The sequence below is a fragment of the Lissotriton vulgaris genome, chromosome 2_1 (genome assembly GCF_964263255.1).
Source record: "Lissotriton vulgaris chromosome 2_1, aLisVul1.2, whole genome shotgun sequence".
Lineage (NCBI taxonomy): Eukaryota > Metazoa > Chordata > Amphibia > Caudata > Salamandridae > Lissotriton > Lissotriton vulgaris.
Window position 1 is genome coordinate 294,340,678 of NC_141687.1, and position 22,334 is coordinate 294,363,011.

At 48.4% G+C, this 22,334-nt stretch overlaps 1 protein-coding gene across 1 annotated transcript in view; it reads right to left on the minus strand.

Moving 5' to 3' along the window:
* Positions 1-22,334, minus strand: part of RAD51C (RAD51 paralog C) — a 375,353-nt gene that overhangs the window by 183,516 nt on the left and 169,503 nt on the right. Inside the window, exons 5-6 of the mRNA XM_086954987.1 lie at positions 20,153-20,284; positions 18,974-19,040 (exon numbers count right to left, since the gene is read on the minus strand). Coding sequence (XP_086811113.1) covers positions 18,974-19,040; positions 20,153-20,284 — 199 coding nt within the window. The remainder of the gene's footprint in view (positions 1-18,973; positions 19,041-20,152; positions 20,285-22,334) is intronic.

Genomic DNA, 22,334 nt, shown 5'->3' on the forward strand with positions numbered 1-22,334 from the left:
TATCTCTCTGGTCCTTCTCCGTTTGTGCCTGTCCCCCTTCGGCGGCTTTCGTGTGGCCCCCTGACTGTTCTTGTCAGTGTTGTCTACCTTGGTAGGGGCCTTCCACAGGGAGTGTTTTGGGTGTCTGGGTGCTTTGTTGACTGACGTGGTTTGCCCGGTCTGTCCGTTGGGGGTCCACCCTGTCCCGTTGGTCTCAGTGCCTCTGGGCCTTCCTTGGTTCTGGTTCTTTCCCGGCTTCGCCTGTTCCCGTACGTGTCTCTTCTCGTGCACCAGTGGCTCCCTTCCCACCCTGTCTGCCAGTGCGGCCAGTGGTCGTTCCGTTTCCCCTTCCTGGGTGGCGACAGCCTTTGCCGTCCTGTGGGGCGTGCTTGGGTTCCCGGTCTGTGGTGGGTCGGTTGGTACACCTGACGCAGGTTCTCTCATCTGGCGTCTGTTGGCTATTCTTTGGCTGGTCTGGGGTTTGTCCGTGCTCTGCAGGGGCTTCTTGTTGCTCTTCTGGGCAGTTTTTTCTCCAGCCTCGTTCTCCGGGGAGTTGTGGGGTTTGCCCCTTTGGCAGGGTTGTGCTATCCTTGGCGGGTCATTTTTATTCCGGTTTCAGTTTGTGTCCCCGGTGTTGGCTCGGTCTGCCTTCTCATCCGGGCTTCCGGCTTTGCGCTCTTACTCTGGTCCCTTTCCTTACGTGGGTTCTGGGCTTGTTTGGCCTGGTCAGTGCATTTGCCCCATTGGGGGTGCTCGCCTGGGTCCTTCTCCCTTGGTTTCTGCTGCTGCGGGAGTTGGACCTGGGAGCTCTTGCTCTGTGGTCCGTTTTGTTGTTCTGGAAGCAATGGCTCGAGCAGGACATGGGTTTGTCTCCTGTCGCTACTTTCCCTGTATCCCACGTTGGTATCCGTTCATTCGGTGCCCTTGCTTGTCTGGCGTTGCTGGGTTTTCCCGGTTTTCCTTCCCCGGGTGGGGCCCTGTGCTTCCGGTGTGGATTTTGTATCCTCTTCTTATTTGTCCCGGGTTTTGCTGTACTGGGGCCTGCTGGTTCAGGCTTGCTCCCTGGTGTTGTTGACATTGCTTGGGCTCGTTTCGCCCGGCTCCTCTGTCCTGCTCGCCCTGGGTGTGTTTCAGCCTGTGGCCTTGCCTCCCTGTCCAATCCTGTTCGTGTCGGCTCTTCGTTGTCAGGCTGGGATGGGTCTAGTTGTTGGCTGGCTCCATGGCCCTTGGCTGCTCGCTTGCTACTTGTGGAACATTATGGGGCGGTTTGCCTGGTCCCTGGGCGGGGTGGTCTTGCTTCTCCGGGCTGCGTTCCCCTCCCAGCCGGGTTCTGTTTGCTTTCTTGTGCATGGTGGCCCCTGGTAGGCTTTCGCTTCCTTTCTGGTGTCTGGGTCCTGGGCCTGGTCCTTCCGCTCTTTGGGCTCTGTGGGAGTCGTTATGTGCTTTCTGCTTTACCGCAGTTGGCCCGTTGGGTTCCCTTGGGGTCCGGGCCACTCCTGCAGCCCTCTCTTTAGTGTTGCGCCCCCTTCCGGGAGGGGTCCTTTGTGCGTCTACGGTCCGATTCCCGCTTGTTTATGTCCTTGCTGGTGGGGTTTTTGGTGTCTTTGGTTTTTTGTTTTTTTCGGTTGGCCTGCTGGGTTCCTTCTGCATCTCCTTCCATTTTTGCAGCTCCTGCACGTTTTTTTTGTTTCGGCTGGTTCCGCTGCTTTGGTACTCGCGTGGATTCGCCTCTCTCGCTGTTGGTGATCCACTGTGTGGTGTTGCTGTGTTTCGGTCGAGCTGCGTCTCTTCCTGCTGAGGCTTTTTGTTGGGTCATTTTGGTAGGGTTGCCCTCTGTTCTGTTCTGGGCATGTATGTTGTTGCTTTTGCCCCAGTACAGTCTGGTGCCATGCCTTCTCTGTCCTCCTTCAGTTGTTGGTTTGGGCGGATTTTCAGGCGGCCCTGCTAGTCCCGGGGGTCCGGGTTCTTTCTGTCCCGGGCTGGTTCTTCCTGCTCGTGGTTGCTTCTCTCTTGGGTAGTCCTTCTGCTCGTCTGGTCTTTGGAGAAGTGTGGCTCAGGGGTTAGAGGCGGCAGACCCGGAAGCTGAGATCGGCCCTGGACCAGGGTTCAATTCCCCGCCTCGGCGGGTCTTGGGCTAAAAATTCCACGGACTCGATAATTCTCGCTCCGGTGCCTTTTCGACTCACGGGTTCACACTCTGCGACTCTGGGCAAAAGCTTGCTTAATCTCCACAACGGCCCCTCGCGGCGGGATGCCTGGCTTTCACCTTGTGGATACCCTGCCGGGGCTATCTCACAGGAGAATACCAGGACGGGTTCCCTAAGCAAGCGCCGGGACACCCACTGCTGGTAGCTGTGCGCTATATAAGCTCAAATACATTTACATTTACATTTAGGGTTTGCCTGTTTCGTTGGCATCCCCTTCTGGTCCGTTTGTTTCTTGTGAGTTTCCATAAAGCCTCTTGGCTTTGGTATGTGCTTACTTCATTGTTCATCTGGCGAGGAAGACTTACAAGGAGGTAATGCCCCAATTACTTACTGGTAATCTTCATTACTCCGAGTATAGTCTTCCTAGCCACATGAGTTCCCATCCCTACCTTCCTGTCTGGCTATCGGCTACATGTTTATGCTTGGTGGTTTCAGGCTGATGGGTAGGGCCGGCCCACGTCTTATAGAGGTCAAGGGTGTAATGGGTTGGCAATATTGGAGAGGGATGGGAGGCTAACTTTTTTGCTTTGGAGGGTTCTGGTCTGGAGCTGAAGCTCACTTTGTTAATCAACTAGTGAGGAAGACCATACTCGGAGTAGTGAAGATTACCGGTAAGTAATCGGGCATTACTTATCCCAGAAAGACTTCATCACCAATTAATAACTACCTGCCAAGACCCTCAGTCCAAAAGACAATTCAAGAGGTAATCTCACAATCATTTACCTCTCTGGTGACTCTTACAAGCCTATGCATTCGAAAGGTCCTCTTCTCTGCCAAGTCAAGGATGGACCAAGAACACCATAAAGAGATCAAATAGCAGACTTTTCTAACACCGCTATTTCACTCAACTCCCTGCGTTCTAAAAATCCACGCTCACAACAAATACAGCAACAGAACAACTTCACAAGTGCTATTAGGCGGAGTCTACTAAAAAGAGCCCAGCTCCGTTCCGTTCAAATTCAGCTCCATCAACACAAAAAGAAGCCTTATGCACCCCACACCTTCAACAGGCGACACACCAGGGCATGTTATTGGCCACAGCAAATGACGGGTGGTACTTTTGGTGACTCTTGAGAAGCTGTAGTTTTGTCTGCAGCTTAGGCTTTTGCTAATTTCCTATATCTCTCATCCATTAAGTCCTCCGTATTTTTTGCCTGTGACGAGTTTTCTCAAAGTCAGAGATGAAATGTCCACCAGCCTCTGAGTGTAGTTAAACGTCCGTGCCAAATTAGGCTCTCCTTAAGGTTGTTTGTTGTTTGGTGATGTGTTGGTGCAAGAGTGTTACATGAATGAGAAGTGTATGTTCGGGACTCCAAAAGTATATGAGCAAGTGTGAAGGCCTAATTCCAATTGTTGTACCTCTCTTGTGTTCTGTTATCTCCAAGACTAAGCATGTATGGAGATCCCCAGAGCAATTATAACCCCCCATCCCCCTTCCCCCAAAAAAACACTAGGCTGAGTTCTACACGTAATGAAAACAAAAGAACTAACAAGCCCAAAAGACAGCCGAGGTCCTGGTAAGACATTCAGGTCCTAAAAGTCGACGATGCATTTTATCCGGACGACCTTAATAGATTTGAGGCTGCTGAGCATGAATCCCCAACCACCAGACCTAGATGTGAGAATTGCCTAAGTGATGTCAATGTAATGGGGGAAAAACATAAACCTGGGTGTTCCGCCATTAATGTGTTGCGATGCATTAACGAAACACATTATCAAAATGCATATTGTAAAATGTTCCAGTAAGCCAAACAAAACAGCAGGGTGCAGAAACCGGGGTTAAATTAATTGATAAAAGATTCTAATGTCTTGACGGCCCCTTATGGAAATGAGCCTGGTTTGTCAAAATCTTTTGAGGTCAGTACAGGTTGCTGTGTGTACAGGTTGCTGTTTTTGGAGGGAAGCCGGATTCTGTGTTGCAAGTCCCTGACTTGTGAAGAGCAGTCCAGCCAAGTATCATGCATCATGTGTGACATTAACGCATTTCAGTCTGGTGTTCCGGATCACCGCACTGAAATACATTGTCACACATTCATAGCGCCTCCTTATTAAGCCGAGCCCAGCACTAATTACAACACACACTGACAGAGTACTTTACTTAGCAGGCAGCAGGCGTCCCTGTGCTGCTTGCGGCAGGCTTGGGGGCTGGCTTATTTGGCTACACTGACTGTAAAACATTCCCGGGTCACGTGACCCCAGAGCTGCAGCATATTTTATTCGCTCTGAAAGTCTTCGTGAGTTGAGTACGTTACACCCACTCAATAATGTTGAGTCATCCTGCCAAGACACACTGTGAGTCCCGCGCACCTATAGGCTGTGGGAGAGCGAGGGCATGGCAAACTTCAAACTTTGGAAGCCAGCGCAGCCTCTGCTGCAGCTCCAACCGCGTTGAGCTGCGCTGCCGCCGGGGCTCCCAGCCTGGTAATGAACACTTATTAGAAGGCTACCAATCCCCGGCAGATTCGTGGGTTGGCCGCCGCTGGAGTTGTGGCCTAGTGTTGTAGTACTGCGGCCTTGTCACTACTGGGTATGTAAAAACTTAAGAGTTCCATGCCAGTCACAATGTATTTGCGCGTGAGTGTAAAGTATAAACATATGCACGGTACGTTGTCTGCCTCAGGTGTCCTTTTACACATTCGTGAGCCGAAAGCGTCAGAGTATTTGTGTGCCTACTGCTCACGTCTGAAAAGATGCTGCCACCACTCCGCCACAATCCTAGCTTCGGCACTTTTTAGACTGACACATTGTTAAACGTAAGAAAGCAGCGTTTCTGAAATAGCTGTTGTAATACAGAGCAGGATTCATAATTGCTGGAGTTGCCACTTATAACGGGTGCAAGAGTATATTTTCAAAGGAAGTGAAGAATCTAGAAGGAAAACAGCGGAGCGAGAGGAAAATAGGAAAATTAGCATGCGGTTCAGACAGGTGCATTTGCCTTGTGAGGTATGCTCCACGGAATAAAACGTACCCAAAGCCTCCCATTGCCTTACCCCCCCCACAGTCCCGTCAATCCTGCAGTGCCAGCCTTCCGTGCAGCGCATGCATATATTGGGTCAATACTCAGTGACTTCTTTTATACAGTGTGTGCCACGGACGTTAACTTCTGATGTTTTATTTTTTGTTGTAGCTGCAGCCTCAGTAGGTCCTGCTTGTGACTGCACCAAAAGTAGAAAGAAGGTAGCAGTGTGTTCTCTTTGAAGTAAAGGACAAACCACACTAGACATGACAGACACATGCTGCTGTCTAGTCTGACCGCACTCGGTGTGTGTAAGAGCATGCCAGAGAGTCGTAGGTCTCTGGGGACATCCCACCTTATTCCAATACTTTGGCATTCAGACCAGTGTTTCATGAAACCAGAGAGTTTCATGTCAGAGCACGATAGGATGGATGAAGGAAGAATGTCCCCAACCTTATTTTTTCAGGAGGATGTGACAACACACTAAGACAGAGAGATGGGGAGGGGGAGACTAGTCAAGAAAGGAATAGGAACATTGTATAATAAGGCAGCGGAGTACGATGAAGTTGCAGAGGTATCGGAGAAAGGGTGAAGCTGGGAGGGAAAATGGTGAGACTTGGGAGAGAAGATAGAGCAAGGGAAAGCAGGTGCTGAGCAGGATTGAGGAAGAGACATGGGGCAGGGGAGAAACAGGCACTGAAATATATGGGACAAACGAAGAGAAGTAGGCACATGGTAAGCAAAACGCTAACTGGAAAGAGAAACTGTGCAAGATTAAAAGGACCACGAAAGAACCAGAGAGCAGAGCAACAAAGATTAGAATAGCACTGATTTATTTACCAGGAATCAGTTTATAATTGGACACATTATCATGTATACTTTTTTATAATATAATGGACGCCGTCACCTTTAGCAAACTACATCAGGCAAGCATTCTCCAATAATATTGGATTGCAAAATAAAAGGCACACACCCTATTGTGCATTATTTAAAATGATATTCAATTGTGGGTTATAATCCTTATATGACTGAATAACTTTATTCACATTGCTTTTTATGTTTTGTTTTGGAAGAGGCCAGCGTGTCATCAATCAGCCTGTACTATAAGTAAATTTACAGCTCGTCTTCATTAATTGCAGTCACTGTCTGCCAGTCTGTATCAAGATTATACATTTGTTTAACAGTAAAATCGGTTTACAAGGGCCCTAAATTAGCGACCTTCATTTTCTGGTGCTTTTCAGCAATTGTAAGGTTTTAGAATTTCTCGTTGCTCAAATGGGTATAATTTCTAATATTTTACTGTTTCCTTCATCTTCATTGCTTGATTTTGCTCGCGAAAAAGTGTCACCCTTAGTCGTTGAAACGTCACTCACAATTACTCTGAAATTATGGAAATGTCACACACAGCAATCTGAAACCTTGGCAGCTATGGAAGAGCAAGCAGAAGAAAACGAGAAAACCGCTGCGTCCTCACTAAACGAGCAACCAAACATCAACGAGGTACTGAAACAAATGCAGAACTTGCAGGTTAATATCCGGGGATGGCTCAATAGGGTTTTCAGTAAGGTTCTACAAAACCACATAATCAGGGCTATCCTGAAGCTCGCGCCCTTTGCATTTAGCACCAGACGGAATGTAACAATTACTCCGTGTCTCCCGGCACGGTTCAGAACATCCGGGAGCGGCCGGTGACGTGTTTTCTTCGTGCTCCGCATCGCGAGCATCCTTCATGGCTGCTCCGTCCCGCTCGCTATCGACTTGCAGTTAATCTTCGCCGCCGTCGGGAGCCTGGCTTGTCGGAGTAACGTCCTTCTACAGACAGGGCAGTTTATGAGGCAGTCAATGTTTTACTTAAGCAGGAGGCACTCGATGAAGATAGACTGGTCTCTGGAACTGTAATCCAATTAAGAGCTTCTTTATCCCCAGACTAGAAAGTGAAAGCATCGGTGTCCAGTCCTCGGCAGGCCCCGCTCCTCCAGCGAGGGTGGGCGCAGACAGCGCCTCGCCTGTGCAGCCCTGCACTACACAGACATGGAACCCGGCCCCTGGGGGTGCACTGGGTTGCTGTGGGGCCCGCTGGTGTGGTACAGCGAGGCGAAAATCGTATGGGTGCGCCATTTAAATACGGATCACAATATTCATGTGTTTACTTCCGTTCCAGCAAACGCTTCGATTTGTAAGTACTTCAGCAAATAGCTGCGCTGCAAGCAATATTGCTGAATTCGTTTCGCTCTTTTTTAGCAATCCAAATATGAAAGTATATATATAAGTTTATATGTTTATAATTCTTTCAATAAAGCTCCTTAAACTCAAATATGATAGTCTACTTTTTTAATACATAGATCTTAAAACCAACACCAGTTTTTGCAGATCTAGGAAATGCACCAAAAGACAGGGCCATTAGTTGGGAGCGGGTGTGTGTGGTGTTGCGCTCTAGTTGCCAGCCACCGGGTTCAGAAGTGACGCTGCGGGAGGCGGGCTTCCGGGGAGACGGGAGCGAAGAGCACACAGTGTAAGGAGCGTGGCTCCGCGCTCTGTAGAACGGCACAGTAATAAATAGAGGTATCTTCCCATACAAAGGCTCCGAGTGTTTCTTCCACCACAGAGGGCCTCACCACAATGGCGACGAGGTCTGTCGATGAACCTGCGCATCTCCACGCCGTCTAGAGGCGCCAAGCACCGTTCTGCAGGAGCGCGGCAGCGCGCACACGCTGCCCACGTGGATCCCACCAGCCATAGCGGGAAATCACCCTATAGGGGCAAACGCGACCCAGCACAGCGTAAAATAGAGTCTACACTCCGGACCCAGACGTTATAGGCCCTGAACGAGTGACCCTGCCCAGGACAGGGTCACTCCACTGGAAGTAAAGGAGGAGGAGAGTCCTCCCACAGCACCTGCCACTATGTGTCCAGGAGGCCACCAGCGATATCGGAAGGTGAGGCCAGGAAAGCTCCACCCCTCTAACATATACATACCGTCCTGAAAGGAACCCACAGGCTGCCCGTTAGACACCGGGCACCGCAGAGTGTCTAACCCAGAGTCAAGCAGCCACGGTGAGCAAGATGTGTGCACAAACGTTCTCATTGACCAACCCGGTGCCTTTCTTAGCCAAGCCTGGACAGTCGGAAATGCCTTGGGAGGACTGGAGGGAGTATTTTAAAAACTACATCTCCGCATTGTAAAAGGAAGGAGGGGGAAGTCTTTTCCAGCGCCAGGAAGAAGATACTCCTGCATAACCTCGGACCCGCAGGCCAAGAATATACCTAAACCTGGTGAAGGCAGAGAGACTAGCCGCAGACACGGACGTATTTCTACATGCCCTGGAGGACCTGAATGCGCTTTATCGTCCCGTAGTTTGCTCAGCAATTGACCGGTTCAATTTCTATCAACGCAAGCAAGCCAAGGGAGAATCGGTGGACGAATATGTAGCCGCCCTACAACAACTTGCGATCACGTGCAAATTCGGGGCGATGCAAGAAGACCTAATAAGAGATCAAATCATAATGCACATCGTTAACACATCCATTCAAGAAAAGTTATGGGTAAATGGAGATGCTCCACTCAAAGAAGTGGTAGCCTTAGTCAAGAAGGCGGAACTGTCAAAGAGGTGCGCAGAGGCCGCACGCCATGAGAGCAAACCAGGACCAGCGGTGTGCAAGATTTCGAACAAGAACCTCGCAGACACGAGACAACAAAGCCAACAACAAGGGGTTAGGAGCAAACAAAGATTTCTGCCCAAAACCTCCAGTACAACCAAGCAACGCACTGAGGGGAAGAATGCGTGCTATAGATGCGGCAGTCAAACACACGCAGCCTACGGAAAGGGGTGTTCAGCATTTAGAGCAAAGTGTTCATACTGCGATATAATGGGGCACTTCGAAAAGGTGTGCAGGCGGAAGTCATCTAAAGCTGAAGTAAAATTTGTGGAGCAAGGCGAAGATAGAGAGGAAGACAGCACAGACAATGGGAGCGAAGATGGTGTCCTGTGCATAGAGGATCAAGTGTTGGACATCGGCTGCCCCACGCACAAAAAACCTGCATTTTCTATTTCAGAGTCTATTGGTGGAATGCAGGTAACCACGATAGCGGACTCAGGCTTACCCTACACGATCGTGCAAAGGAAGTTGTGGGAGAGGGACTTTGAGCCCGTGGTGGGAAACCATCTAATGCCCACGGACATACACCCAGTGACATTTACGGGGGAACCAATCCCCATGGTAGGATTCCGGCCCTTAAAGTTCGACTTCAAAGGAAGTACAGCGAACGGGAAACTGTATGTCGCGGAATTGGGACCCTCGGTACTCGGCTGGAAAGATCAGGGCGCCTTGGGAATCAAACTAAATCCAGGAAGGGACACACAAGTATTGATGACCGACGAAGACTTGGTTCCAGAGAAGAATGTGTGGCAGGAAGAATTCCCAGAACTTTTCCAGGAGACCATAGGACGGATGACCAAGTTTACGCACAAAATCTGCCTGAAGGACGGAGCGAAGCTCGTAAGCAACAAGGTCCGGAACATCCCGTTTAGGAGCAGGAAGGCCGTACAGGAAGAACTGCAAAGGCTGGAGGAGAACGGAATCATAAAAGCCATAGAAAGTGCGGAATGGTTGGCGCCCCTAGTGGTGGCGCAGAAACCGAACGGCAAGGTGAGGCTCTGCGTGGAACTCCGAGAACTAGCGGCCTTGGAAGATGAGCTTAGGGAGTGCAACCCTAACTCCTTTATTTTGCTCATGGGCGACTTTAATTGAACGTATGAGCCATTAGCAGCTAAAGACATCTTGGACACTATAGATGAGGACACCAGAAGAGGTATTCCGCCTCTCGATTTACCCCCGATTAGGAGATGGTCCCAATGTGCTATACAGTTGAACGCCCTTACTTTGGAGTTTGGGTTAAGGGCGGCTAACAGGGGATCCATTTCTGACCCGAATGGGGCACACACATACAATAGGGTTGGACACTCATCCAGGATAGACTATATCCTCCTTGACTTCCGGCTCTGGGCACACATGGTAGACATGGAGGTTGTCCTATCCACGGATAGTGATCATAACCCACTTACTCTGTGTCTAACTCCCTTATGGTGCATGGGCAACAGATCCCCAATCCCCCCAATCATAAGGCTGACAGGTGAAGTCTGCCCCGCGAATTGCGGGAGACGGTTAAAATGGGATAAGTTTGTCCTTGATGAGGGGAAGGTTATGGGAATAGAGGGGATTATGACTAGTGTCACATCCAAGCTGGAATCTGCCACACTGACTGCCGAGGAGATTTCCTCTTTATTTAGAGACACCACTAAAGCTATAGGTGATCTTTTTGTCATCCCTACCCGAGGAGGCAGCGACCGGAGGGCAATGCGCCCGAAGGGTAACCCGGGCTAGTATTCCGCTGCCTGTAGGGTAACAAAACGGGCTCTAATTACAGCAGTGAAGAAGGGAGACGGTGGGTTAGTTGCAGCTGCAAGGCAGAATTACAGGTCAGCCCAAAAGGTTGCCAAGAAGGACTGGGAGGATCAGTTCTGGAGTAACCTGAAAACCGCAAGCGCAGGGAGGAATCCTAGGGGCTTTTGGAATGCAATTAGAGCTAAGCATAGACCTACAGATTCGCTTATCACTTGTAACATCCCGAGGCTTCTTGGTTTGAGCACTTCTCTCGCCTTTACACTGCACCAGAGGAAGATGAGCTGGACCCCTTTGCTCTACCTATACTTGGTGGGTGCAATACAGAGGTGGACACCTTCTTCACAGTTAAGGAGGTTGAAAGTGCCATTAAATCCCTTGTCCCGATGAAAGCTGCCGGGCCGGATGGCTTGCCGGGGGATTTGCTTCGCCTCAACCCTGAAGAGTGGGGTGCTTTGATTGCTTCTTTGCTCAATGCAACCGAGCAAGGAGCCGCACTCCCAGAGTCTTGGATGGGTGCTGAGGTCGTACCGATCTTTAAGAAATGTAGTCGGGACGACCCAGCAAACTATCGACCCATAAGTCTGATAGACTCGTCCCAAAAAGTGACAGGGAAAGTAATCCTAGGGAGGGTTCTCCATTGGGCGGAAGAAAACAAGATACTGTCCGACTTTCAAGCAGGCTTCAGGGCGGGCCCTGGGACCATCGAGCAGTCATTCCGGCTGCTGATGCTATATTGGAAGATGGTGGCCATAGGCAAAGACAGTCTGTATTTGGCGTTTATTGACCTGAGGACTGCCTTTGACCTTGTGCCCAGGGAGCGTCTGTGGCTGTGATTTAGGTTTGCCCCCGCATCTGCTGCGATTAATAAGGAGGCTTCATGAGAATAACTTTGCGCAGGTGAGGTGGGGAACACAAGGTCAAAAGACTGCCCGCATCAAAGTTAGCAAAGGAGTTCGGCAGGGGTGTGTCCTCGCCCCTACCCTTTTCTCACTCTATATAAATGGAGTAGTGGACCACCTCCTAGAAATCTCAGCTGACGCACCATCTTTGGCAGGGAGGAGGGTACCCACACTATTATTTGCAGATGACACCTTGCTATTTTCAAAAACCCCGGTTGGCCTACAGAGCTTGCTGGTGGGCTTTGAACAATTTTGTGGGTCAATGGGTCTGAAGATCAACACTGATAAAACCAAGTTCCTTGTACTGAACCCCCCCCCAGTAAACTTGGACGTCCCCCAGTGCTTAATACGGTCCCCTTGGAAAGAGTCAAGGAATTTGATTACCTCGGTATTCGGCTACTGGACACTATGAAGTGGGATAGTCAACTCAATAAAATGCTCCTGAGCCACAAAAGGGTGGTGGGGGCTCTTCTCAAAGAACAGAGGGCATCATCGATGAAACCTATCGCCCCAGTGCTAGACATTTATGCTGCTAGAGGCGTTAGTGCGGCGCTCTATGGAGCAGAGCTCTGGGGCGCCCTGGATGTGAGAAAGTTGGCCCTTTCTGAGAATAGGTTTCTTAGGGATCTGATGTCCTTCCCCAATAGCACTCCCATTCTTCCCTTGTTGCTGGACATGGGCTGTCGCTCCATTCAAGATCAGGCTAGGCTGCGTCCCCTCCTTCTGTGGGCTCGCCTATGGAGGGTGCCGGAACTTGCTAGCTATGCCGAGGGGCTAAGGGAGATACGAGACTTGTCTGGCTGGGCAAAAATAAGGTGGCTAAGGGACGTGAAAAGTCTGTTGGTCGAGCTCGGGCTGGAAGGGGCTTGGCAATCTCGGTCTGCTTCACCCAAGACAGCCCTGAAGAACTTATACTGGACTTGGGTAATGAACAAAAGAAACACCGAGCTCAGCTTGTGCCGGACTTCAAGGGACTTTCTGCTTGTAAAGGATGTGGCACTCCGGGAACTCTACTTGGACATTATTTCGATCTCCAGGGACACAGCCTTGTTTTTTAAATTCAGAATTGGCATGCTACCGGTGAGAGATTTGACTGCACGGTGGAAACCCCCAGCTCAAACCACCCTTTTTTGTCCTTTCTGTCCACTTAAGCCAGAGACTATTCCTCACCTCTTGTTTGAATGTCCTGCCTATAAAGTACCCCGAGGTAGGTGGTTAAAGCCACTATGTAGGGAGTTGGGAACTCGACAATGCAGTGTGGCCCTGCGAATTTTAAGATCAGATACCCGGCCGCTGTATGTTTCTGGCCTATCCAAATATATAAGCTGGGCATGGTTGATTAGGTCAAAGCGGCTTTCCCAAATTGTTTAATTTTGGTCACTTTTGGAACCTTCTTAGTTAATTTATTACCGCCATCTATGATGTTAGAAGAATACCAGTTTTGTATGGCTTGGTTTTTATGTTTTTAATGTTTTTAAATAATTGTTGTGATATTTCTGTATTGCTTTTAATGATATTCTTTTATCGAAATAAAGCCAACTTGACTTGACTTGAAATAAGAATATCCTAGTAGACAAGTTCCCTCTTCCCAAGATAAATGAAATGCTCGTGGAAACCAAGGGAGTGAAATGGTTCTCCACGGTGGTCCTTACATCAGCCTATCACCAGATAGCACTGCACCGCTCATGCAATCACTTAACGTCCTTCATAACCCCGTTTGGGTGTTACAAGTTCCTGAGGATGCCATTCGGCCTGGCCTCGGCTGCAGCCGTATTCCAAAAACTGATGCATCGACTATTCGGCAATATGGAGGGCATTCAGCACTTTCAGAATGACATCCTGGTGATGGGCAAATCCCAGGCAGACCACAACAAGAAACTGAGAGCAGTATTGACGTTCTTGGCGGAGGCGCCCACTCCCACGTCGAGAATAGAGGTCAGGTCGTTCCTAGGAATGGCTGAATTTTACAGCAAATTCGTTACCCACTTTGCATCAAAGACCCACCACATGAGGCAGCTCTTGAAGGAAAAGAACAAGTTCCAGTGGACGGAAGCCGAAGAAGGAGAGTTCGAGGCACTCAAACAGGGCATAAGTGCAGCCATACCTCTACAAGGATTTTAACAGGAGGCGTTGTCAATTCTGACCACAGATGCCAGCGACAGAGGCCTAGGGGCTGTCCAAGCCCAAAGAAGCCCGCAAGGAGAAGTCACCACCATAGGATTCGCCTCCAGGTCCCTAGCACCAAATGAAGCGAAATTTAGTGTAGTAGAAAAAGAAAGGTTTGCGGCAGTGTGGGCGATGGAGCGATTCAGACAATTCTTGTGGGGCGCTAAGTTTCTTCTGCGAACCGACCACAAACCTCTGGTGAAGGTCCTCACTTCGAGCGGTCATGCACCTGCGACCCCCGCATAGCCAAAATGACATTGAGGCTCCTAGACTTCGTATACGAAGTAGAGTATTTGCCAGGCCAGAAGAACAAGGTAGCCGACTATCTAAGTAGAGCAGCCGCAAAAGAAAAAGTGGAAGACCAAAGACCTAACGAATGGGAAGAATACGCCATTGCTCTCATGGAAGACCCGGAAACTGCCATCAGTGCCCAAGAATGGGAGAACGGGTACGAAGCAGACAACACAATCCAAGCAGTAAAAGGATATGTGATAAGTGGATGTCCGGACAAGAGACTACAGGACAGCAAGTTGAGAAGTAAGGGAAGAACTTTCCATAGGGGAGAACCCAAGCTTTCTGCTTACAGGGGCTCGGATAGTACCCCCACAGGCTTTGCTGGAGCGAGTCCTGGCGATTGTGCGCGAGGGGCATCTGGGAATCGTTAAGACAAAATGGAGGACAAAGGAGGCCTACTGGTGGCCAGGCATGGACTTCCACATTGAGAGACACGTGATGGAGTGTGATCAGTGTAGCAATGCGGATAAAACGCAAGTGTTACTCCGCCCTCCCCTGGGGAAATATGATTGTCCTACAGGTCCGAAAGAAGAAGTGTCCATCGATATCCTGGGTCCCATACTGGATACCCAAGGCACGCCTAAATATGTCACGGTGACCATAGACAGATACTCCAAGTGGCAGGAGGTGGATGTCAACGAATCCGTGGACACGGAGAAGGTGCTATCATTCCTAACAGAACTGTTCTTAAGGGAAGGCATCCCCAAGGGAATAACGTGCGACAACGGGCCACAATTCAAGTCGGATAAGTGGGCAGCGTTCATGGAAAGAAATGGCATCACAGTGAGACACACACCAGTGTACCACCCAGCAGGAAATGGCCTCGTTGAACGGTTCTACAGGGTCATAATAGGATCAGTCCAGGCTTCCATAAGTGCGGGGAAAGACTGGGAGGAGCTCAAGTGCTTGGTGTGGGTGTACCGTATCACCCCAGCAAGCACAGGGTACAGCCCGTTCAGGATTTTACGGGTCGGGAACCCTTCACGAAAGATAACCTGGCGTGGAAACACCTCATTGTGAAGAGCCAATGGTCCCCGGCGGTGGTACGCAAGAACCTGGACAAGGCACAAGCCATATACACAGACCAATACAACAAGAGCGGTAACGTCAAAGAGACCCCTCTAGAAAGAGGGGAATGGGTGAGATTCACACAAACCACACTGAAGAGGAAAGAAGACAGCAAGTACAGCCCTCTGCTGCAAGTGATGGAACCTTACACGCGCTCAGCTTTACTCAGCGATGGGAAGATTTGGTCACAAGACAGGATGGCGAAGTGCAACCGAGTTGTGAACTGGGATAGCTCGCATAGACCAAATAGTCAAGCACCGAACAAGGAAGCCACCCCGAGAGTGAGAGCATCAGAAGACCAAGAGGAAACAGAGGCGAGAAGTTCAAGCCAAGAGGAAGAGATGCAGGAGGGAAGGAGCCAAGAACTTGATTAATGGGGTTGTAAAGGAAACGGAGGAAGTGAGGAGAGGGCGCCAGAAACCATCCAGGCCCAGAAACAAGTATTGTGTTCCCCACAAAGGGACGTGGACTCCAAAGTTTCCAGAACACGCCGTGGCAGAGAAGTCAGACTGCCCAAGAGGTTCGAAGATTACGAGATGAAACACAAGTAAGACTGTTGCCATTATTATTGTTAAGGTTAATGTGAAAGAGGAGAGATGTAGTGTTGTGCTCTAGTTGCCAGCCACCGGGTTCCCGCATGCAGCGGGAGGCGGGCTTCCGGGGAGACGGGAGCAAAGAACGCACAGTGTAAGGAGCGTCGCTCCGCGCTCTGTAGAACGGCACAGTAATAAATAGAAGTATCTTCCCCTACGAAGGCTCAGAGTATTTCTTTCACCACGGGGGGGCCTCACCACAGGATGTTAGTGAGTGGGTCTGGGATTTCCCTCCCATCTCTGCCATGTACCCATCCAGGGAAGTGATCATGAGGTAGGGGGTGGGCCACTGTCCAGGATCGCAGCTTCCTTGCCTCAACTCCATCATGAGCCAACCCCCAGCCCCAATTATCCAAAGCAGGCTTAGGCTCAGGCAGTGGCAGGGTGCAGCAGACTTCGGGGAATAGAATGCAAGCCACGGTTTGTCGATGACTTCTTGGATTTGTGATCGGCATGATGACATCATCACTAACGTGGTGATACACAATCATGCCTACCTGGACAGGCGTATTGCTGGCCTGTACATGAACTTTTACCAGCCAGTCACCATGCAATGTATGTCATTCTTTTTATTTTAACATTGAGACCACCACCTGCAGGGTCAGAAATTGTAGCCCCGGCCCTGTGAAAGAAGTGCTGTTGCTGAGCACCTGAAAGCACCTGCTGAAATTAAGCACTGCCTGAGTGTATCCTACTGGTTGTGGAGTTCTGGCCCTCTAACTCCACACCCCCTCTCTGAGAAACCCTGAGGCTGCTTGCCTCACGACTCTGATAACTCAGCACCAATTACCCCCATTAAACTTAAACCTATGGGGTCCATATTAGGCCGGGCCCGGTGAAATCAAAGGTAACATACTCACCCCTATAATTAGTCTCAGTAATCCTTGTGTACACCAGGGGCCACAAACCAGACACTGTGTTAAAATGCCTGCCACGGCCAGCCTGAGCACAGCAAATGATTCAAGAATGTGCATTTACCAAAGCTCCGATGCAGGAAACAAAATCCCACTGGGCAGTACGAGCAATCTAAAAGAGCTGTTCATGGGAAAGACTGGTGGTGTTTCAGGAGCAGCTTGGATCTTAATGTCCGTGAGAAGAGAAATCGTTACCAGGCAAACAGCTCTACGCGGCTCTAGAGGAGGCCAGCACCCAGGTTATCCTTAAAAGTTGTAGAAGGACAGCTGAACCATCCCTGGAAGGCTAGCTGTAGATGGTGAGGTGCCACACAGGCCACCAAGAAGATTTCCGTCTCTGTAAAACAAAGACTACAACAGTATGTTGGATAGGGCGACCAACTGGCATGGGTGCAAATTCAGGATGGTGAGTGTAAAAATTCAGGACAAAAATTCAGGATAGAAGGTCAAAATTCAGGACAAAAATCTGCACCAAAAGGTACGTTTTATAGACACATTGGAGGATTTGAATTTGAATTTGTTTATTGCACAGTTAATAAAAACTCACAATTTTACACAAAGATTAAAATAAATTTAAAAGTCTTTTGACTATGTAAAACTTTTCCTAGCGAAAAGATGTTGCACATAAATAAAGTCTCGAAGAGTGTGATCGGTTAAGTGGATCGTCCTGTTGATCGCTGCTATTGTTAGTTGTAATTCTTGTAGTTATAAGGTAATTGCAGGATCTATGTTCCCCTGATTTAATTAATTTTCGCTCAGCAGTCTTAATACTTTTATTAAGGGTCGTATGAGAAGGTTACCTTTGTCCCAGTGCGGTTGGTTTTTCGCGTCCTTGTTCTGTTTCATTTAATTTTTTGGCCACTATTTCGAAATATTTAACTGTTCTACAGTTTAACTGGGTTTCGTTGGGGTCGAAGCAGAGCATTACTGCTTGCCTACATGATCTTACACCCTTCTGGTTCCATTGGAGGAGGTTGCGCAGTAGTATACAAGTAAGTAAATAGACAACCAACATAAGTACAAGTCAAAATAAGGTTATATTAGGATGGGACACTGTGCACTTCACGTTTTTCGGTATGAGCGCAGCTTTGAACAACTGTGCAGGTCTTTTTGTGGTATTTCATATGATCATAATCTACTTATATGGTTACTGCACTGGATGTTCAGTATGATATTTTGTTTACAGTTCATGATACTGAGCAGGCACACCAGCCTGTCTTCAAGTGTGCATCCCAGTAGCAGAGCAAATGGTATCCGCATTTACACACCCCAGGACTCTGCTTTTGCTTTTGTAGCTCTTACTACAAAGTTGGAGTTTTTGAAGCCAGCTCTACTTTAAACATTACCATTGTTTAGTCAAAATAACCCACCCTTCACGAATTCCTACAATGGTGTACATATTTTGTCCTTTATAGGATTGCCATGGTAATGCAGTGGAAATGCTTAAAGAATGCTGAAGCTCTAGGTAATGGCAAAGCTAGCACTTCTTAGGCAACGGTGGTTATACAAAATAAAATGATTGAGAAAAGTATCTTCCTTAAAAATTGCACTTGATGGTAAAACACATTTTCTGCATTACCTTTTAGATGCAGAACTAAATATGTAAAGAAAGTAGCCCTTCTATAAAGTGATAGCATCTCAGATGTTTCAAAATTGTGTATGTGCCTAATCTGTTATGATTGTAACTTGCTTTCAAAACAAAAGAGCTTTTTTTGCTTGCCTTAGTATTAAACATCTGTGAGATAGCATGCCTTCTTACATTCTCGTTCACAACATATTACTGCATTACGTCATTTAAAGTAGGACATCAAAACCGAGAAACTCAAGAGAGCCACAAGAAGCAAGTCAGAGAGATGAATGAAGGGAGGGTGGGGGTCATGGACAGTGAGTGAGCCAATATAGCAAACATTTCGAGATGAGCGCCTGCATTTGGCAGTTACACCAGAAAGAAGAAATCTTTCACATCAGGCAGTTTAAAATGATCTCTAGCAATTAACACCCATTTCATATTCAATCAGTCTTTACTGCGCAGACTGACCACTTGCCTGCATTTACATTTCTTTGAAGCAGCCCGGCATCCTGGCTGCCACTCCCACTGAATCACTGCACAGGAGACCCCATCCGTAATTTTAGCCTGGGGGCTGAGGGACAGGCTAAAATTTGGTCACCCTAATGTTGGATGCTCGACAACTTCCGATTTAACCAGCCTTGCTACTGATCTGGCTTTAGAAGTAATGAAAAAAGGGCTTTAGAGTTTTAATATTTAAGTAGCGGGTGCCTGCGGCAATTAAAGGTCAATTACACCCCCTCCCCCCGTTCAAGAGATATGTGATGTCAAACCCTGCGATTCCATCGAGCGCACGTCCACTATCCTCATAATGTTGGTGATATTACACACTAGTGGCCTGTGAGATCGCAGCAACTATCATACAAGCACCGCCTTCTAACCCTGGGCCGGCACAGTCTAGCGCTGTGAACGGTAAGGCACACTTACCTAGGGCGGGAACTAGCATGGCTTGGCTCGGCCCAATCCTGGTCGTCATCTGGTTAGTCAGAAGGACCTAAGTACAGAGAACAGAAAATGCACACGCAAATTACAGCACAGTGCTCGTACGTGAAATCGAACGAGGATGAAGGCAGCATTACAGAAATCTGGAACACTATCTAAAGTAAAAGATCTCATTGTTTTAAGATCGCAAGGCAAAAAAAGAAAACAAATCAAAACACGACTGCCCGCCTCATGTCAGATCTGCTTGTTGCCATCAGCACTGTGACCGCCTGTGCTGGTTTGCTAGCGTCTGCATGAACGAGGAGAGAGACTCCCTTCCTCAGCCGTGAACCGGCTTGTTTCCCTATGAGGTGGTCTCTGTCTTTTAGAATGACAAAGGTCACAGTCTCAATACCACACAGTGGTGAAACCATCGGCCCGCTCCACCCTACAAGAAATGACAGTCATGGTAGACATAAGTAGGTGCTGCCTGACCACAATCTGCAGAAGGAAATACTGCGGGCGCGTTAACGGGAGCAGAGGACGGGCTGACATTTCACAAGTATAGAGAGGCTTAAGTAAACAACGCTCAAGCCGATCTTAAGCAGCAATTTTATTAGTATTTCGCAGGTAAAACAAGGTCTTGAAATCAGTCACCCCTATCGTACATATCAACAGCTTGTCTGCGCCATCTAGTGGTAATATTGGGGCATTAAATCTACCCCTCCATCAAGGAGAGACTAGAATGGCGAACGACAAATCTCGATGACTCTCACGCGTCTGGCAGATGGTCTCCGTTCCGATAGGCTGTTCCCAAATTGTACATCTCGCAAACTTCCCATAATTCTCATGATATCTCTAATTATTACCCATAGTTCATATAGTTTTTTTGCACTGGGATTTTCATTTTAAAATCAGGACCAATATTGACTGCACCTGTAACTAACAACCCTGACCTCTGCCCCACAACCTAAACTTGCATGCAAGCCCATACATTCGTCCTACGCATTCTTCAAAAGAGTATATGGTTTTATTTGTCATGGACGGAGAGGTGGTACTGCACGTGGTAATACCACCATATAAAAAATAATGCAGAGATATAATTCTTGTGAATGGGGATTAACAGCAGCAGCACGGCACGAGGTTGTGTAAACTGTATTTTCAGAGAACCAAAAGATTACTTACAGCTAATTGGTGGTCATTGGCTGCGCTGATCAGCTGCTGGGCCAGACCGTTCAGGAGCCGTGTTCGCAAGGAGAAGTCATCAAAGCCATGGCGGAACGGGAAGGCGATGCTGTCAATAATAACGACCTTGACCTGAAACAGAGATTACAAATTAGATAAAATACATCATCCACAAAATGAACATGCTTGGCTCAAGGAACGGGAAATATGTTTTATGGAAGAAACAAGAGTGCCAAGTTTGCATGTGGTCGGCTAGGGAGCCACAAACTCTTGCATTTTGTCCACGACCAGGGGCCAATGGCACAGAAACGACCACACCTGGAGCTCTGTATCACACTCAAGCCTCTGGCCGAGGAGCCCAGTGAGACAAAACACAATCCACGGGCATAGAAATCAAACGGTTTCCTTGAGGCACCCTGGCCAACAAGGGCATTAAAAGAAAATGGAACGAAAAATCAGCTAAAAACAGACAAACGTCCTACCAGATGCTAAGCACATAAACACACAACATACACCAAAACTCACCCTCTAGAAATTAACAAAGGAGCTAGTAAAGCTAGAAGGCCAGAAGAAGCTAAACCCATCAAGGAAAACCTTTGGGACAACTAACAGCACTTGGGAGACAAATGAAGTTGGAGATGAATAGGGAGAATTTTGCGCTAGCATGGAAAGACGCTTGATACCATAGGCAGCGTGTGGAGGGTGCACAAAGTCCAAGAATGCCAAGCATATGACTATATCTCTGAGGTCAAAGATGAAGAGTGGGGTAATACAGTCATCTGAGGAGAATCTATAGCATTCCACTAATTCAATAAAAAAGGTTACACGTGACACCAGACATATGAGAATCGGATGGCTAGATTACTATTTAGAGGCGACTGCCTTACCCAAACTAACGGAGCTGGATAGACACCAATTCAAGAAAACCTAGGAAGATTAAAGTTCTAGGACCTGAGTGGATTACATTCAACGCTAGTCTCTCTGTGTTGGGTCCTGGCTGGAACAGCAAACATTACAACCACGATTGCAGAGGCCCAGTCGGGTCAGTGACCGCATGTCAGGCGCCTGTGGGCGGCTGCATCTGCCAGCCCGTGTTGGGTTACTTCCAGTGCTTAATTTCAGCAGGTGCTTTCAGGTGCTCAGCACCAGCACTTCTTTCACAGGGTACAATTTCTGACCCTGCAGGTGGTGGTCTCAATGTTAATTGTTCAATTTCAAAATAAAAAGAATAACACACATTGCATGGTGACTGGCTTGTAAATGTTCATAGACAGGCCAGCATACGCCTGTCCAGGTAGGTATGATTGTGTATCACCACGTTCGTGATGATGTCATCATGCAGATCACAAATCCACAAAGTCATCGACAAACTATGGCTTGCATTCTATTCCCCGAAGTCTGCTGCACCCTGCCACTGCCTAAGCCTCCCATTGGATAATTGTGGCTGGGGGCTGGCTTGTGACGGAGTTGAGGCAAGGAAGCTGCGAGAGCGCATTTGGAACTAGGGAGTGAGGGCTCTTGAGGAAGAATAAACTAAAGTAAATGTGGTCTTTCCACTTGCTGCATAGCCAGAGTAGCATAACCTGGAGCCCTGCATTGCTGCTATCCTCAACGTGCTCGATGCGGCTGTGGACCAATACAACTTTTGTGCGCCATGACGTCACCTGTAGAATCTGGGCGCTGCACCGCAGCATGGTAATTGCTGAGCGTGCCTGAGTCCAGTAGGCACCACATCCATACTTATTGGCATTGGAGCATTACGGCTGGGCACAATGCCTGTGCTGTAGCAGGCAGGGTCACAGCAAGCTGAGCAGTGGATGGCTATACCGTACCCATCCCTGGACCTACTAATTACAGGCAGCTCTAGCAGTGACATCACCTGTTGTGCTCGAGCAGCCGTCTGTTCTGCAATAAACCCAGTCATACCGCACTGAATAATATATGCAAAAAAAGCCTTTTCATTTGGTGTACGTTTTGTTTTTGCACTTGGTGTAGGTAAGAAAAGTAAAACGCTATCTTCCACTTCTTTAGGAATGACAACAGGAAAACGCAGAGTACAAAATAGCAGGGACATGTTCAGGCTGACGACGGGCATCACCGGCAGCAACAGTGTTATAGATGAGAGAGAGAGCAGGAGTAAAGAGGAGAAAGAAACAACAGGAGAGGAGAGAGATAAGACGGA